Source organism: Cydia strobilella, chromosome Z (assembly GCF_947568885.1).
Source record: "Cydia strobilella chromosome Z, ilCydStro3.1, whole genome shotgun sequence".
Lineage (NCBI taxonomy): Eukaryota > Metazoa > Arthropoda > Insecta > Lepidoptera > Tortricidae > Cydia > Cydia strobilella.
Window position 1 is genome coordinate 14,975,452 of NC_086068.1, and position 20,080 is coordinate 14,995,531.

At 39.7% G+C, this 20,080-nt stretch overlaps 1 protein-coding gene across 2 annotated transcripts in view; it reads left to right on the plus strand.

Annotated features, from left to right (window-relative positions):
- The window catches only part of LOC134754150 (uncharacterized), a 33,304-nt gene that overhangs the window by 4,385 nt on the left and 8,839 nt on the right, over window positions 1–20,080 (plus strand). The window contains exons 2-10 of one of the 2 annotated variants that reach the window (XM_063690249.1): window positions 6,781–6,912; window positions 7,735–7,908; window positions 10,289–11,469; window positions 11,916–13,772; window positions 14,271–14,442; window positions 14,850–14,921; window positions 15,044–15,221; window positions 16,651–16,888; window positions 18,913–20,046. In XM_063690249.1, coding sequence (XP_063546319.1) covers window positions 6,797–6,912; window positions 7,735–7,908; window positions 10,289–11,469; window positions 11,916–13,772; window positions 14,271–14,442; window positions 14,850–14,921; window positions 15,044–15,221; window positions 16,651–16,888; window positions 18,913–20,046 — 5,122 coding nt within the window. In that variant the 5' untranslated portion in view covers window positions 6,781–6,796. The remainder of the gene's footprint in view (window positions 1–6,780; window positions 6,913–7,734; window positions 7,909–10,288; window positions 11,470–11,915; window positions 13,773–14,270; window positions 14,443–14,849; window positions 14,922–15,043; window positions 15,222–16,650; window positions 16,889–18,912; window positions 20,047–20,080) is intronic. The other variant, XM_063690250.1, reaches the window with a different exon arrangement.

Below are 20,080 nucleotides of genomic sequence, written 5' to 3' on the forward strand. Positions count from 1 at the left end.
ACAAGCGAAAAATTGTAATGTTACAACTACAAATATGTAAAAATGTATTTAGCTAAGGATCAAAGGTGATGTTATACTAACCCAAACTATGTCCACTGTCTCCCAATATTACGGCATTGGGGAAAGGTATTCTATCCGTCATCCCATTGCTGAGATAACCATGAGCACCTTAAAACCCGCGAATCATGTACGGAGCCAGGCCATCGTGCATTCACATAAAAAAAATCTAAATTTGGTCCGCAAACTACCATAACATTTATATAATGATTTCCGTGTCGATCAATAAAACCAGCTTCATTTTTATGTGGAGCATCTGTCGGTATTAATGATCCATCTACAATACCTGCGACCCTGGGAAAATTTACATGTGATGCTGCAATAACATCTTGAGAAATTGAGTTTCCATTTGTTGGCCATCGTAATTCACTTCCCAGTAATTTGTCCACTATTTGTGCACATACGGCGTGAATCGAACGACACATTGTCGTTTTGGAAATACCATGAGCATCGCCAGTGACGTGATTTTGGGATCCTGAGCATCTTAAAACAGTCAGTAACTGTTGTTTAGGATCAAGAGCGTGACTTCTTCGTGTCGGATGTCTAAGGTTTCCACCAATAGTCTGTAGTAGATATTCGACGGTAGATTTACTCACTCCGAACCTCTGATTAAATGTATAATCCGTTGTGGTCAAAGTAAAATTTATACGTTCTCTATATGTCCTAGGGCGTCTTACAATTAATTCTTCTTCTACTGGTACTTGGCACTGCTACTTGAACTAAAAATTTCGTGGTACAAAGGGTTGGAATCGGTAAATATAATAAAATATACTTACAAAGAGGGTGGGACACACGTTTAGAGAATTGTTAACTTGTAGGTACAATTCTACATATATGTATAATTATTACTACAATATAGTGTAGCACAAAACAAGTGTCAGCTACAAATTTGTACATTTTCCGGAAAAAATATGTATCGTATGTAAAATTTTGTGATACAATAAATTGTAGATTTGTCGATACAATTTACATATATGTAAGAATTTTCCACTACAAATTTGTTACTTGTATTTTGTGGTACGCAAACTTGTATTATTACAAACATGTAACTTGACACTTGTAAAATTGTAATTGTAAGTTTTGTGGGATAGGCCACAGGTGTACATTGTAGTGAGCAGATCGCAGTGCGTAACGGCGTAACATGAATAGGCGTAATATCAATCAATGTTGCGCTTCTACTTTATGATGTCATTCGTGGCCGACGGTACGGAGTACGGTACGGACGGAGGCATGATTAGCATACCAAATTAATATATTAAGTATGATTGACTGACTGACCAGTCACCCTTTTTCGTAATAACTATTTTTGCAACTCTTAAGCACATTTATTTGCCCTGTTACTTTTAATTTGTATGATATTATTTTGTTAGTTAGTGTGGGTCAAATTTTGGAAGCTAAATTTGACCCACTTCCCGGTTTGCGATTGAGGTGTAATTTTGCATACATATTTAAATCGGATGACAATGTAATATTATGATGACATGGAGCTGATCTGGTAATGGAGACAGGAGGTGGCCATGGGAACTTTGTGATAAAACAACGCAAACTAATTGTGTTTGGGGTTGTTCGAATTGTCTCAATAAGTATTAGTTGCCTGTGGAAAGAAAAGCTCAGCGATAAAAGCTTGTACCAAAAACGAGAATTTTGCCAAGAATTTAATTTCAGTTAAAATTTATTTCGGAAAAGTTGAAACTATCGTGTTACTACATTATGTGGCAAACCTTTGTCAATAAATCTACGTTTCCGGTGTAGGTATAACGTGTACCATCGCTCATACCACACCACACTGTACATCGGTGGGCTTTATGCCTTTTGTAATAATGTCCGCCGATGTAATGTACAGTTGATGTACAGTACAGACAGTGTTGCTGTTTGTACCGCTACCGCCTTCCTATTACTTAGGTAGTATCTTGTCCAACTTAGATACACATAAAACAAGTAGATTAAAGTTTGCTTATGCTGCGATCCGATTGTAAAATAAGGGTTCCTTTTGGGTTATTCCTACTAGTTACCACCAAGTTGTTACCAGTGGTAGCTGCTGGGAATTCTTTTGCCGTCGTTTACTACTGGTAACTACAGGGAAAAATAATTCCCAGTAGTTACCACCAACTCTAAAATAAGGATAAATTTAATCATCCATTTAGATTATTTTTAAGTGATTTTATTAAGTAATTAAACAGTTTTATGTTTTAGTACTTTTGATCATTTTCAAGGCTACTGAAATAAAACACTAATCAATTTATTACAAAAAAAAATTGCTGTGTCATACATTTTGGCTGGTCAAATGTTGATATTTGTATGGGAGAGTCAATATTTTTTTCGAGAATTCGGTATTGGTTCCATAGTAATAGTTGTTCAGTATCACCTACGTTTTCACCCCGTAAATTATTGCAGCTGACAATAACAATAAAAAAAACTCGGCCAAGTGCGAGTCGGACTCGCGCACCGAGGGTTCCGTACTTTTTAGTATTTGTTGTTATAGCGGCAACAGAAATACATTATCTGTGAAAATTTCAACTGTCTAGCTATCACGGTTCATGAGATACAGCCTGGTGACAGACGGACAGCGGAGTCTTAGTAATAGGGTCCCGTTTTTACCCTTTGGGTACGGAACCCTAAAAACCAACCTCTATTTAAAAATGTTTTAGTATGGAAGTACCGCCACTATTGAACTTTAACAATATGTTGGTGGTAACTACTGGGAATAAAAATTCCCACCTTTTAATAATCCTACTCAGGTTTACAGTCCCTTGAAGCTGTGAAAAAAATCAAACTTCTAAGTAATCTAAGTTAACGTAAAAAAAGACGGCTGGTTATGCCGCAAAAAACGTATATTTCGACACTCTCAAGGGAAACAAAATTTATAGGGTACTTCCCGTTGACCTTTAACTATGAAATTTGGCAAGTAATATCGTCTTATGCTACAAGTACAGGGAAACATTTGTAAAAAATAAAATAAGTTAATTTTGTACGGAACCCTAAGTGGGCGAGTCCGACTCGCACTTGTCCGGTTTTTTTGTGGAAAGAGAACTGCATCACAAAGTTGTGTTATCGATTGCTGTCGATAGGCATGATATAAGAAGATTAGATATCAACTATATTAGATATATAGGTTCGTTGCAGAGACAAAGTTCTTGTTGCGATGACCGAAAAACCTACCGTGGTATGACAGGATAATATAATGTCTAGGCTTAAGCTATTAGGTATCAGCAAAACAATGCTTATTCATCTTTGAAAAATCCTGTGGAAATATCTTTTCAATATGTAGTAGGTAGTACCTAGTGTAGCATGTCGCTACATCTGTCGTTTTGTTTTGGAAACTACTTGCTTGTCAGTCATGTCTAGTTTGCTTGTTTGTTTAGTCGTGTCGTATAGTGTGAATTGATTCACGCAATTACGGTTAGATGGCGGTTTAAAGAAACACATGGAACCTTTTTTTGGACGATGATATTTTAGAGATTGGCAGGTTACAATTGCGTTGAATTTTGAATTTCAATTCTGATTCGGAAAGAGAAATTTGTTTTCTTCGGCGTACTTCAGATGGATTTTGGGATTGACGTGTAAAGATCTGTTTGTGATATATTAGATTTTTTCCTGGTTTTTTTTTGTCAAAGTTAACCTTTTAAGCTTGAAGAGGAACGTTTTCTTCTGAGGTTGCTAATAACAACTTCGAGTGCGCTTTACTTCCCGTCGTTCCGCGGCCTTGTTGGCCGCAGTTGCCTGCAACAGGACCTTTTTAAGGCCACCGTGGAGCAGTGCTCCGGTGGTGCGTGGTGGTCGTATCAACGACAGGGCGCAGCTGCCGACGTGCAGTCGGCAGTGGATGGTCGTCGACCCCATCAGTCAGCGGTCAGGTATCAGACCCACGGTGGAGACAAGCCCGCATACTGCGTGGTTCGATAGCGTTGGTTGGCCGAACGTTTGCTTTGGAAAGGAACTAGCAGACCCACGGAGGACACGAGCCCGCATACAGCGCGGTTCGATAGGTCACGGTACAGCTTCGGTTGGCCGAACAAATTGTCATCGTCTACGGAGCTTGAATATTTTTTTAACGTATTGGAATCGGTTCCCGTTTAATTGTTATCTTTTTTCCCGGTTCATTGTTATTTTTTGTGCAATATTTCTTTTAATTCTGTAATGCCACTGTTATCCGTATTCTGCATTTATTTAAGGCATTATTTTTAAAACTCTAATTGTCAGGCGAAACTAATATTCGGCAATAATTTAGGTACCTATCACCCGTTGAAACAGCCATTATCGTCCATAATCTCCATCTCATTAATCCATTTCTTTCCTTCTACAGCTAAATTTATACGCCGTAATCTTTCGCACGTACACCAGTTCACGCCAGTGCGGAAAGCGGACCGTCAGAAAAACAATTTGTTTTGGTTACATTAATTTCTTAAATTCCATGTGTAGATTTTTTTAGTGACTTCCGGAAGTGCTTATCAAATTGTACGTGTTGTGCATAGTATTTGTTTTACTGCACTAGCTACTACATGAGCAATTAATAAGGACTTATATTCAAAATGTCAAAATAAAAAATGTCAAATCATTTATTTGCCATACGTACACATGCAAATATACAATAAATAGTACTAGTTACATTACAATAATATTTTTACATAGTTACTATTTACTACTAAAAACAAAAAGTATAGGTATTATTATTTACAGCCGCACGAATCATTTAAAGTTTACCTAATTAATAAATTAAATTAAATAATTAAAAAAAAAGTCAAATACTAAATGTAAATCTAAATTAAAAATATAATAAGTAATTCTAATGTCTAATCTAGTGCGTTTGCAAAATATTCGTCAATTGTATAATAAGGTCTGCTTAAAAAATATTGCTTCAGTTTTCTGTCGAATGTATTTATATCGCTGCAGTTTTTTATCGCATCATCTAGTTTGTTATTTACCTTAATGGCGTTATTGTTTGCGTTATTGTTTATGCTTTTATTAAAATGACTAAAGTGGGCCTTAACTAGGGCTAAATTTTTTGTTTCCTTTAAGTTGTGGTTAAGGTATTGCCTGGCTTTTGGGAATTCATTAATATTTTTATGAACATACAAGCAAATGCGATATTCAATTCACTTCCAAGACGAAGTGTTATCTTAACGGCTTGTTACTTCTGTCAGGTCTTAGACCCGTCAGTACATAGGTAAGTACTATATACTTATAACGCACTAGCTTTTGCCCGCGACTTCTTCTGCGTGGAGTAAGTAATTTGGGTAGCTTATTTTTTATCCAATCTGCTTTCTATCGATACCCCATACAAACTTCAACCCCCACCCCCCTTTTCACCCCCCTTAAGGGATGAATTCTGTAATAAAAACTACCCTATGTCCTTCCCCGGGACTCAAACGATCTCTATACCAAATTTCAACTAAATCGGTTCAACGGTTCAAGCGTGATGAGGCAACAGACTGACAGACATACTTTCGTATTTATAATATTAGTATGGATATACGTATAAGCCTTCACCCGATGAGGGGTTCTTGTCCGTAAACTTAATTTTTGTTATAGATTATAATATCAAATTACTTAATAATATATGTGGAAAATTGACTTATTTAAATTGACATACTAAGAATACATACTAAATAAATTATATAAATGCTTTACTGTAACAAAACTGACTTATTTAATGTAATTAAGTTGGACTCGAAATAAAAGGCTTTTTATTTTATTATACGTATAAAGCTCCCTCCAGACTGTGTGCATGAATTGCGGCGCCACTTCGCGGAGAGAACATTCGCGACGTTGACGGATGACTCCACCATAGGGAATCCACACACGCACAACTACACGGCGATTTCGCACTTTGGTTTGCGGCAAGATGGCGGAAAAGCATCAACTGATCGAATTTAACTGTTAGTTATCTAATTCTATGGCATCATACGTTATTTAGCTGTTTCTCCATTTTGTTTTGCTGTAAAACCGTAAAAAATATAAATGTCATAATATAATTAATATTTATCTTTCCACTGATGAGCCAAAATAGTGTGTAATGTGGAGTCTTGCAAGTTCGCAGTTCGCGCCTCCTTTGACGCGGGCCGAAAAACCGACAAAAAACGGGGAACAAGGCGCGAAGGCGGGTATGTACAATCTGTGAAATCGACGCCACACTCACGTTCTCGTCTTCGCGCCGTGATTCGCCCACGAGTGTGGAGGGCTCTTAACGTATAACGCTGATCAAAGGTGCCAACGCCATAAGAAGTAATGGGACAGAGTCCTATCTCAGATGAAGCCTGCACCAAATTACTGGAAACGGTGACAAGATTACGTGTCTGCCACTACACGACTGTCACTTACTACTTTTGTGATAGGTATGGTGGCATCACTTCCGAATTGCGAAATTTATAGAAACTGTACAGTTCGTCCGTGTTATCGCACTGCTTATAAAAGTGATATGGTAGTAATGGTAGCCGAAATAGCTACGTCACTTATCAAATCACTTTCTCTACTCTTTTGGGGTAGCATGTTGTAATGTAACTATTGTACCTAGAGTAAGACCTGTACACCCATATGAGAGCAATAAAGATATTCTATTCTATTCTAAATAACTTGTTAAGAGGCATCTAAACGGGCTATATTTCCAGAACAATATGTGGTTGTCAACCAAGCGCAAGACGCCCATAAGTTGACGTCCAGATGAAATGAAAGTGTAAGCCAGGTAGAGTTTGTAATTTATAATTGAAGGCAGATGTACATTGGCAGGTGTAAGAGATGCTTGATGCCGGGGACGCGCACGAGGGTTAAGCCGGTGTCGGCAGCCGAGCCCTCAGCCTCGGACGAAGCGTCGCTGCTGGAGATTCATCTTCAAAGGCAGTTGGAAGAAGACATAGCTAGGTATGTAACTATAATGTTCAAACTAGTTCAAACATCTTCATGCTTTCATGTCTAACTCTTGGGATTTAGGTGCAAGTCATTATCAATCGCGCATTTAACTGACTCAAATGTCGGCGCAGTCAGCATCAAATGTGTCGCAATATATTTGGCTACGTTAGGATGTTCGGATGTTGACTGTAATGTGATAATACATTATAAATATAAATAGCTATCTCGTGTATAATCTTGAGTGGAAAAAAAAGACGTCAATTAAACTTGTGACAAACTAAAAACGAGAAATAAATAAATAAGTTTTATAGTTAGGACAACAATTTTATACAGATCGACCTAGTCCCACGGTAAGCTCAATAAGGGTTATGTTGTGGGTACTAGACGACAATATACATAATATATAAATACTTGAATACATAGTAAAAGCAAATATTTGTGATAAACAGACAAATAAATCCTCTTATTACCAGGATTTGAACTCGGGACCTCCTACTTCGTAGGCAGGGTCACTACCGTACCGACTAGGCCAGGAGGCCGTCAGAAAATGTTCTAATCAAAATAATATGTACTTATAAATAAACCAAACGATTCATTTTAAAGCTGTTGGAATATTATAGATCGTTATAAACCAAATTTATAAAAGCTTTATGACATTTGTCCACGTTTGTAATTTTGACATACGATTATTCAGACGGGGTATAGGAAAATTCCCGAATTCCCACTTGCTAAGACGATAACAGTTGTTATATTCATGATTAGATAACATATAACAACGCTACATTGCACTAACTTAATTGTGTTTGCTTACATTTTTCCGCTACCTTGTTGCAGAATATTTGATGAGTCTATATATTCCGATCTTGAGGTGGTTTGTGGTAAACTAAAAATCCTTACTCACTCTTGTATACTAAAAGCACGCACGAACGAATTTTACCATAAGCTTCAAACCATTTTGCATGTGAATATTGGGCGCAGTACCTTCGATGAAATTTATTCCTTCGTCAGGTGAGTGAAACAATTTGACCCTCTTTTGACTCAATAAAGTGACAGAACGACGTGGCTGGTTAATGGCTACTAAAGCGGTACTTTACTGTGCCACATCACGCATAGCAAGAGGAAAGTGGACGAACGATTCTCCATGAACAAACGTAGCCTCCGTTTTCCTCTGGATTTTGACATTGTTATAAAAATTATACATAATATGATGTACCTACTTATATTTTATTATATCTCTTCGTTTCAGTTTTTTTATTATTATTATGAGATATGAGTGCGAAATAAAATTCCGAAAATATTTTTGGACCTAACACTCGTTTGCTTTCCTCTAACGGCGGGTTGTAAGGCCGCTGCAATGGCCCAAAAGCTGACATTGATTATGGTTACAATATTTGACAGTTCGCCACTTATCACAAAAGTAGGTAGTGATATAGTGGCCATATAGTAGCCATATCCTATGATATGGCTACTATATGGCCACATGGTGGTGAAAACAAACGTATTTTAACAAACTGCAGTAATTTTAAGATGATTTGTTCATTATAATATAAAAATCAGCGGGATTGCCTCTTACTTTTTAATTTTTTACTTTTTTGTTCTAAAACTAAATAGTCAATGGAATTACTCATTTAGCCACGTTAACCATCATAATAACAGTATTTTAAAGTATTTAAATATTGAAACAGTTTAAGTAATTAATAAAATAAGCAATTTTCATTTATTACCTATATATAATAAGTGTTGTAACATGAATATAAAACTAACACTAACTAAAATTAAAATAACTAAAGCTAAAAATTAAAAATACCTATTAAAAATTTTGCGCCCTTGGTAGGGTGCCCATCACGCATGCAGCGTTCCCGCGCTGGATTACGATTGCAATAGGGATGATGACACATGTTGAATTTTATAACAAAATCTAGTAAAATAGATAGCAAATGAGCAATTTATCACAATAATGTAGATATTAAAATAATATATGGAAATAATACAAAAATACAGGACTTGAAAGTTTCAAAATTTAAGTAATTTTTCAACTTCCAAAAAGGAAAAAAGTAAGGGTACCATTCGATTCCTTACATTTTATCCAAAAAAATATTGTACTGCAACTATATACCTATACATAAACGCAATATTTCACCGACATAAACGCAATTTTCTTATTTTGTCCATACATTCAAAATGGGCTCTCATTGAACTTGATGTCACGTCACGTTCACTTATCGTTTTGTTAGAAGGGTTTCTCGAGTGAAGTACGACTGTCGGGCTTTGACTATCATTTCTGACTTTTGTATTGCTTTAATGCAATGGGTCCCATAATAGACATTTGATCCTAAAATAAACGTGATCGATTGATACCATTAATGAAAATTACTAGCCTATTCTCTGCGCGAGAAACCTGCCCGCGCGGGGGTCGCCCGTTGCCTCCCTGCCGTTTGCCGAGCGCCTTGTGGAACATCTGCAGTGCGCCTCTGCCCCACGAACCAAGTGTCTCGACGCCAAACGCAATTTTTATCTTATATTTTATGTCATTTTCATGAATATAACTTTAAAAACCCATTTATAGTTGGTCAAACCAAATTATCAGTAAATAAGAACATAAAACTATACTCATCCTTTTCTTTTGGGTGCTAGTACTAGTGTAAGACAAAGATAGTATGATTCTCTCTGTCTATGTTTGACATGAGACAGTCCTTTGAGAAACTAGAATATCGTACAAACGTTTAACTGTGGCTGTATTAGATTCTGCCTTTGCTCATTTACGCACAAGTGTAAGATTTAAAAGAAATATTTTTGGTGTAATCCTTTTGGTTCCCGAAATCGAGTAAATACAGATCAACAACAGAAATCAAGAATAATATATTTTAACAATTTAGTTACATTATTTTTGATAAAAAAAGATTCAAGCGGGATTAGTAAAGTTATAACAATTACTAATTGTTCCAGGCGGGGAAATAAAGACACTATTTTTCCATTTTGTTTCCGCCCAGTTGCTCGTGGGATGGGGACGCAGAGGATTACACCACTTTTCTGCACTAGAGCAGAAAACGTATCACTTTTTGCGCACTTTTTAAAACAACAACGCACCCCACTTTCAGAGCAAGAGATATATACGAATGAAACGTATGAATTCAAGCCCTTCCTTTTTTATAAAAAAAAACTTGCTGTAAAATCAAAAAAATACAGTATGTTAAAGTCTTGATAGTTAACTAATGCAACGAGATAAGATCTACCAATGGTCATTTATGTTTTTGCTATTAACATGTTTGTATCGGTATGATATTTGCGAGTTCATGCGAACCACAAGGACTTAATAAACACATGGCCTGTAGTTGTTGTGATTCAAATTTAAAGTATATGATTTAAAAACAAGAATTATTTCTTTCAGCGATGTGTACACTGAATGCAATATCAGAAATCAGGAGAAAGAAATACTGGCATACCTGAACGAAACATTTAAAGTTATAAAAGTAGTTCCAAAAAATAAGGCAGATTCCGAGGACGCCGAAGTATTCTTAACCCCCAAGTGTTTAAGTCCTTATATTGAAAAGGGCCAGAAAACTATAGGCTCTAGTCCAAGCACAGAACTAACAAAAGAATATTACGCTTTGGTTCCGATCGATGGTAACTTATTAGAAAAGGAACTAATAGAACAGGATGCACTGTCGAACGCATTCCATTCTATTATAAAGACACAGTCTGACAATTTGAAGAGAGCGAAATCTTCGCAGTGCAGCAAGAAGCCGACATCGTTATCTCTTAGTTCTAGTCATACCTCCAAAATAGTCAAACATTCCAACAGTTGCGATATTTTATTTAAATGTCATGGTAAAGATAACGTCGGATCTGAAGTGATAAGAGGTAATGATATAGTGTGCAACGGCGCGGTTAGCATAACCTTCAGCAGCCAGACGAGTCCGACGGCGGGCGACGACAAGGTCACGGAGTCCGCGTACTCGCCCGACAGCCTCATTACCGACGAGCCCAGCTCCTCTTCGGACTACCTGTCGGCCGCCTACGCCTTCTCGCCCGGCGCCAGCTCTTCGGCCGCCCTTCCGCCGTTAAATGTTGGGGACTATATCACCAAAATGGAGAACGTATTCACTTCATCCGACTCCGGCTTGGAGAACACCGGCCTCATGGAGAGCCTTAGCAGTCATAAGGACGTTACGTTAACCGACTTGTCTCTTACGGAGAGCACTTTGCACGACTTGACTATAGATGACACCCATTACTTCACGTCCAGTCCAGTTGTAGATAATCATCCGAGTCACAAAGTAAAAGCAGTGAGTGCGAGCAATGCGTCATCCGCGAGCACGCACTCTCACGCGGAGACGAATGGGCAGAAGATAAATCAATCGAACAAACACAGAGATGCAGGATGCTGTAAATCATCCAAGGAAGAAAAACAACGCCAGAATGAAGAAATATTTATAATGGAGTCGTCATCGTTGTCTTCAGAGACTGGCTCGTGGGAGTCAGTGTTTCCACCAAAACTAGCCGAAAGAGAACTTTGTGAAAGGTTCTTAAAAAAGGAACGCCAGCATACATTCGCCGACGACGTGAAAGGTAATTCAGGTTTAATTATTGACCAGTAAAACTTGACAGTCCAGATGTTACTATAATTAAACCTGCATTCAACAATATCTGCTAAACTAGACATCAAAACGTAACACGTAACAAACGTGACTAAAACGAACCCAAGCGTTTTTATTAGGTTCTAATAGGTAGTTTACGTGATGAGAACTGATCTTTTTTTATTGGCTTTTATTTAGTTTTACTTGTCCCCTGTGTTCGTAAGTCTTGCAACATACTTTGTTAGTAGATGCAAAAATGTATTTAATAAAAATCATGTGGGAACCTTGACTCAAAATTATTGTTATATCTAAACAATAACATAATAATAAACCTTTCATCAAAAGTACAGTAGGCTATAAAAGCTAGGACTAAAAATGAAAATACAGTTTTGTTTAAATTTGTATGTGCTATTTATTTAATGAACTTTATTGTTTCAGAGGATTTATGCCCCAGTTTAGTTCAAAAATCTCCTTTTAAGTCAACTTCTTGCTTCATTGATGCTGCAAGCTTGGCCGATGAAGAAGATGATACTATCAAAATACAAGTCCATCCAATGGAACCTGCCACAATTTTAAATTCGCACATTCTGCCAACGCCTAGTCAGCCAGTCCCTTGCGCCACCTCCAAACACGACATAAGTCCAAGCGACTGGTCGGAAAGCAACGACAACGAAGACTCCTTAGAACAACCGGAGAACAAAGACCCAGAGTCAGCACATAAGGACTTATCTCCCACCATTTTTGAAATGACGCCCATAACTGAAGATTCTCTGTGCGTAAATGACGAGCCAGCCTTACGCGACCAGCCAGCGACAGAAAGCATCACGGCTACCGTCAACGAGGATACGTCACACCAGCCCCATGACAAGAATACGTCTGTATCCAGTACCATATTCGTAACCAGTACTCCACATAATTCCATTATGTCTTTAAATGTCTGTACAGTGAAGCAGTACAACTCAGAAGAAAGTAGAATAGACTTATCCACTTCCGGATATGAAAGCCTAGGAAATATGAAAAAGCTTCAGAAATTCAACGAATCATCGCCTATAGTTTCAGGGGGTGCATCTATAGAAGATTACCTACCATTATCGAGTAGTCATTCTGATAGCCCCATGCCTAGAAGAAGGATAGAAAATATTCCCATAGTATCTGGTGCTTATGTACCGCCAGTAGAAGAAGATAACTACAGAAAATCCCCAAAGCCCTCCTCCTTTGCTTCTGCGTGGGTAGTAGATATGTCGATGAGCCCGAAATCGGATGGCGAGAAAAGCACATCTAATTCTCAGTTTATTGCAAAGAAACCCGGCGATAGGGCGTGTGAATCTTTAAAGAATGAATGTATCAGCATTAACGATAACTTAAATAAAAGCCGAAGTTCGCTAGATTCTGATAGTAGTGAAAGATCGAGTCACAAATTCTATATAGACTTGTCATGTTTACCGGACCCCTTACCACCAAAAAATGACCACGAAGTTGAAAGTTCCAGTGAAAAGAAGAATATATTTTCAATGTACATCGATCTAGGCGAAAAATCTACCTTAAAAGAGATGCCAGCCAGGCTCTCTTGCTCTTTGAATTCGAAAAAGCATACGACTACTGATGTAAAGCCTAAATCTGTTGCAACTAAAGCCATCAAGGGCTGTACTGACAATTTTGTATCACCTGCTCCAAACAACAAAGAGTCCAACAGCCCCGGTACATTTGAAAAATATGAAACGCTCTGTAATGACTTAAATATCAGTATTTCCGAGATAATACGCTGTCCAGCGACTGAAACGACAACCAGTGCTGCAGAAATCAACAACAGCATTACGCCCGATCCTGTTAAAAAAGTAAGACCATCTCGAGTTTCTGGTGTAGATAAAAGCTCCTTCCAGCGAGACGTGGTCATCCACGAGGAGCCCACGGGCATCGACCAGTCCGGGGACCTATTCGTCAAACTGTCTGATTTAGATAAACCGGCGCCGAAAAGTGATGCAACAATAATCACAACGATGTATGATGAGTCAGTTTCGAACGTCAGAATGACTAGGTCTATTCCGGATAACAATTGGGGGAATCAAAGCGGAAGCATTTCCCGACCTATCGATATTACAAGTTCATTTCATTCGGAGAACGCTTTGAGTCTGAACAGGCTGTTTCCCCACTTGAAGAACGAGTTCAGTAAGAGCATGCCGGGGTCGCTGCCGAGCAAGGGGCGGGGGCGCGCCTCGGGCCGCGAGACGGACGAGCCCGCGTCCGACGTGTCGGTGCTTAGCAGCGTGCAGAGCAGCGTCTGCCGCTCCGTCGTAGGTCAGTTCTTATCGTGTAGTCAAAACCGCGTTTGCCATTTTTAGGGTTCCGTACCCAAAGGGTAAAAACGGGACCCTAGTACTAAGACTCCGCTGTCCGTCTGTCTGTCACCAGGTTGTATCTCATGAACCGTGATAGCTAGACAGTTGAAATTTTCACAGATGATGTATTTCTGTTGCCGCTATAACAACAAATACTAAAAACAGAATAATATAAATATTTAAATGGGGTTCCCATACATAAAAAACGTGATTTTTTTGCTGTTTTTTTTCCGTAATGGTACAGAACCCTTCGTGCGCGAGTCCGACTCGCACTTGGCCGGTTTTTTTTTTACCTGGCGTCGAGCTAGAGTCTACCGAGCAACCTGACTAAAAACGAGTCGATCTAGTCTCTCCTGCTTTTATCATCTACCCAGGCCACTTGGTATGCTATAGGCGCTTGATCTTATATAGTTGTTCAATCCGACTTTTTCATTTATTTGAACTATATTTTTTTTAGAAAACAGCACAACAGAGGAAACAACCAGCCAGACTTCAAGTCTTATAGGATTCTGTCAGTCGCGACTGGGCCAGGATCTGTTGCGAATGTTTCTCGAAGAAATTACACCTGATGTCATCGTAGAAGTTTCTGGTAGACGAATCAAGGCTCATAAGTGTATTTTGTCGTCTAGGTAAGGATACTAAGGATTGTATTTAAGGCCTCTAAACCTGTCGGGAATAACAGTGCGTATATTGTTGACTTGTAGAATTTTTATTTTTAGCACAATCGAAGTAAATAAATTGTAATAAATGTAATGACGTAGGTACAAGTTTAATGTTGTAACAGTATTCTGTTTAAACGGATACAAAATAATTAAACGTGGAATTCTTAGTACCATTTCTACAGTGAAAGTGTTTTAAGCGTTGATTCCGAATGATCAACTTTGATACCCTTTTCTGACTTCGCACACATAGTTCCACATATAATTAAATAATTATGTATAGACATTTGATCCACATGAAATAGGATCAAATGAGACCACGAAAAAAATTGACATCTAGCCTAGTGAAAAATGTTTACATGATTATGAAATTTTAGGTGCCAGTACTTCGCCAGGATACTGAGTGGAGGCTGGGTAGAGAGCGCGGGAAATGTGATAGTTTTGCCACCGTAAGTTGTCTTCAATTAATGTTATTGGGTAGGTAGATACAATTTTTGAGTTTTCTGAAGCGATTCTGTTTTCCGATAATAGGTAATACAAAAACATGTTTAGTAACGTTTGCGTTGTGTAGGTTCTCATACAACGTGGTGCACTTCGCGCTGTGCCACATTTACTCGGGCGTGTCCCGGATCCCGGACGCAATCAGCATCGTGGAGCTGGCCACGCTGGCTGACATGCTCGGCCTCGAGGGGCTCAAGGAGGCGATCATGTTCACGCTCAAGGCCAACTACTGTCACCACTTCCACAGGGTGAGTCCTTACCTTACTGGTTTGTGTTGTGAAGCTTTCTCATCTACTTCATCAGAAAACTTTAGCTAGCTAGCTAGCCGGTCAAACAACTTTGTCAGTTGAAAAAGGCGCAAAATTCTAATTTTGCTATGGGACGATTACCCTTCGCGCCTACATTTTTTTTTAAATTTGCCGCTTTTCTCTACTGATGGAAGTTAATTATTAGAGCAATTTATTGATGTTATTATTACTCCATAAAAATATTATATTGTTATTAAGACAGATGTCAAATTTAATAATAAAATTTGACAATGTTATATAATTGCATAAAAAAACTAACCAGTGTTTATAAGTACGATACGGTTTTTTACCCACCAAGGGTTATTATCAATATCATGTGACTAGTAGTGGGATTGGGACGTACTTATATGCATACTCGATCCAGTTGTTGCTACATACTTAGTGGGTTGTATTGTAGTAGGTAACCTTTCTTGATTTGCGTACCTAACTAAATAAAATGACTTAACGCAAGTACAAGTATATAATACCTACAATATAACTAAATATATATATTATGGGACAATCTTACACTAATCGACCTAGTCCCACAGTAAGTTCAATAAGGCTTATGTTGTGGGTACTAGGTGACGATATACATATAATAGATAAGAAATATATAGATAAATACTTAAATAACACATAGAAAACATCCACAACTCAGGAACAAATATCAAATATCAGGCATTTATTTATGTGTTTGTCACAGATTCTGTGATTCTTACCAGGATTCGAACTCGGGAGCTCCTGCTTTGCAGGCAGGGACACTACCGACGTACCGACTAGGCTAAGAGGCCGTTAAAATATTCCTTGATTGAGTCTTTGAATAGAAGAATATGTATATCGTGAAATTTGTGGATCGGCATTGAAGCTAGGTAACGTTTGAGTATTCGGTTATCACAAAATGCATGGCGCCATGATGCTACTATCCAGTTCGCCTAACTATTAAAACCGCTTCACGGTATGCCGAATTGCCGATATCTCATCGTTCTTATGTTAGTTTTCGTCTACGTCCAGACTACAAGCCAGTCTACTTAAGAATCCCCGGCAAGCTCGGTTCTCCATACAAACGTAGTTACGCTGTCATTTTAAAACGACTAACTAGATTGCTCTGAAACTTTGTACTTACAATAGGATAAGGTATATCTAGGTCTGTAACTAGTTTAGTAGGTTCAGATACAATAGTTAAAAAGTTTTTCTTACAAAACTTGGTTTTGCTCTATTTCGTTTGTTTTATATACTAGAGCTATATGAACTAATTACAGATCTCATGTCATTGTATGTGCAAAGTTTCATTACAATCCAACACGTAGTTTTAAAATGAGAACGAAACTCCGTTTGTATGGGAAAAGCGCAGGGTTGCAATGTATATTAAATGAATAATGTTCGTCAGCCATGCGCCGTGTGCACCGCCGGTGTGCTGGAGTGCTTCCCGCTGTCGTCGGTGTACAGCCTGGACGACCTCTACCGCAAGTGCCTCAAGTGGATCACCAAGTACTTCTCCAGGGTGTGGCCCACCAAGGCCTTCGCCACGTTGCCCAAAGAGCTGCTCGACAAGTGCTACCAGCAGCATATTATTAACCTCACCACCGACAATCTGGTCGACACTGTGTTTGGATGTGCTATAACTGGTGCGTAATGTTACTGCTTCACAGGCGAGATGAAGCGGCTCTGTTTAAAGGCATACTCAACCTGCGGCCCGCCGGGTTTTTTCAGGAGGCCCGCCAGGGGCCCTAAACCCATACGATTTGACAGTTCGTAGACTAAAAATATTAGTCTAATGCCAGGTGAGGTGATCCTGGTATAGATACGTAAGTTACATAATAACCTTGGCATCAACCGTCAGGCAAAACCGTATTTGTAATCCTCATAAAAAATGGTTGAGTATGGCTAGTTTAAAGTGGAGATGGGCCGAATATGCAATTTGTCGAATTTGAATATTCGTCCTAATGTTCGTCGGTTCAGATCTTACCAAACCGAATATTCGCCGAATTATTCGGTTTATCTGTATCATTCTAATAAACCATTTGAAAATGCTTCAATTACTTTAGAAGCTAAAGATGAATTGCTTCCTAGGCTATTTCCTAGAAACAAACAGGTGCAAAGGCAAGGGTCTCGCAAACTAATTTTCAACGTTTTCCAAATAATCAAATATCATATGGATTCAACATCTCTCAGCATGTGTTTTAATGACAATGAGAAGACTTAACCTGATAAAAGAGAGTATGTGCTTGAAAAGTTCTGAATGAGCTTACATTTTACAATGTTGCAATAAGCCAAACATAATAAAAATATTTACCGAATATTCGGCCCATCTCTAGTTTAAAGTATCGGTATTTGTTACTAGTACCTACATCGCATATTGTGTGAATTTTCTCCTTCCATGGCGCCTCACCGATGAAAAGCTTATTCACAAGTAATTAAAATAAATTTAAGTTATATTAGAATAAAAAGCCATGCAAACTATTTCGCTGCAACGCCCAAACCTAAAAAATATTAGCTCGTACAATTTCAAATTGTTAATCATCCGAATGAATGCCAAGCGGATGGACATACAGACGACATACTTTACGGTGATTCATTCACATTTACCATTTTCCTAAAACAGAGAAACTTCCATAGTCATTGAAAGAATTTAATTGTAATAATAATATTGATATGTCAGGTATCGACCACATAATAGTATTTTATACAATCGTGATATAATAGAGAGCTTTTCAGTCGAGTACCGTGTTTAAGCAACGAAGCTTGCTAAGTTGCTTATGTAAGGTACGAGATTGAAAAGCTTGATTATATCACTATTGTATACAATACTTTTTCTACGAGACAAAAAAAATATATACTTTCAACTAGTAGAATCATATAGGTAAACAAACCAAAAGTATACAGCTAAGATACGAGAGCTGCCGCAGCCCGCGATACCTTCATATTCGTACGCGCCCCGGCCACCGGGCCCGGCGCCCCCGGCGGGTTGCTCAACGACACCTCCTCGTCCGTGAGGTCCTTGCTAAATTCAATTTAAGACAGTTTTTTCTCGATTTTGGCCACCGTAGCCTATGGAGACTAACAAGCAACGCTAAGCGGTTTTCGTAGGGTATGGATGTTGCTATATGAAGGGTGTCACATGCGCGTTTCTGACTTATGAAGCAATTGTTTCTACTGCAACATAAAATAAAATATTTTATTGATATGTATGAAGTTCTTTTTTCAAAATTTGTATAATTGACTAAACCGTATCGATAAAATTCTTGTGCTTGAGTCGGAAGTGCCATAGACTATCCAACATTGAAAGGATTAAGGTTGTAGTGTTGCATATGAAGTTATAATACACAGATTATAGTCGATGAGTAGAAAAACATTTTTTGAAGTTGTATTTCCATACATTAACTATTTGGTAACTTCTGTTGGCTCTTATTATATAATGGGGTAAACTAATTATTGATTTGCTGCTTATTACCTATAACCGAATTTTTAAGATATGTTTTGTGCAGTAATGGTTACTTGTTATAATTTTAACCACCTCGATCTGTAATGCCAGGTACTTTTTACTCTGGTGTTTATTACTGAACAAGATCGGCCATTGGTGGCAGACATTAGGCCAGTTGTTCCTATTGTATATGTATTCGAGCGTAGGCACTTAATTTTATTGTTTCAGTGGAGTCTCTGCAAAACAGTCGTTGGGCAGAGTGCGTGGCGCGCATGTGCCGGCGGCTGGTCAACGCGGCGGCGCACTTCGCAGCCCCGCGACTGGTGGCCGTGCTGCGCGGCGTGCGCGCAGCTGCTCCCGCGCCTGCGTCGCCTGCAGCCTCGCAGGCCCTGCACGACTGCATTGCCGCCGCCATCGAGTGGGCGCCCTCCGACGAGGCCGCGCGCGCCTACGCGTTCCTCTCCGCCCTCCCCGTGGACGAGGCCGCGGCCATCGCGCAGCGCTCGCGTCCCGACCTCATCGCGGATGGCGCGCGCCACCCCCCGCCGCCGCCCGCCGGCGACCTGCTGCTCGCGCACGCTGCCAGCTGGCGAGTGCAGTGCGAGGGTGCACTCGTTCGCGCTGCACCCCGCGCCGTGCTCACCCAAGCCTTCAAGGAGCTGCCGCCCGAGCTCAGAAAGCGGCTGCGCGAGCTCGGCTGCATCATGTATGGCCCGCAGGTGGTCCCGGCCGCCTCGCCGCTGCACGACCGCAAGAGCCGCAGCGCCTACCACGCCCGGCCCGGCAGGGGCCCCGCCGCGGTCGCGACGCGGAGCCTCGACATGGACCACGTGCGCGAGTCGTTCGTGCCGTACTCGCCGCGGCCCTCCGCCCACCTCGGCTCCGTTGACACGCTGAAAAGCAACGGCGACCTGCGCGACCGGAAGCCTATAAAAATGATGACCCCGAAAATCAGGACGACAAAAGCGCAGGAGGAGCGGGCCAAATATAATATGGCAAAAACGAATCAGTCGCAGGATCGGCTGGCGGGCAAAGGGGGGCGGCAGTTTCAATTATTTGAAAATACAAAGCCGAGATACTTGGAGCCGCGAATGTACAAAGAAAGCGAAAAGAAATCGCCCGCGACCAAAAAGCTGGTGAACAAAATGATATCGTCGAGTGAGTCATCTCGGAACTCCAGTCCTATCCAAGCGCGGCTAGTGCGCGCGTCGCGCGAGTCGGCGTTGTCGCAGGACAGCCTGGCCAGCGCCTCGCGCCCGCGCACCGCCGAGCCCTCCACCGACTCACTCAGCGAGTCGCAGAACACAAACAAATACGCTACGTACACTAAAAGAAAATACACCGCTAAGGGCTCCGTCGAATGTAAGTATAACTAAAATAGTTATTAATCTGCAAA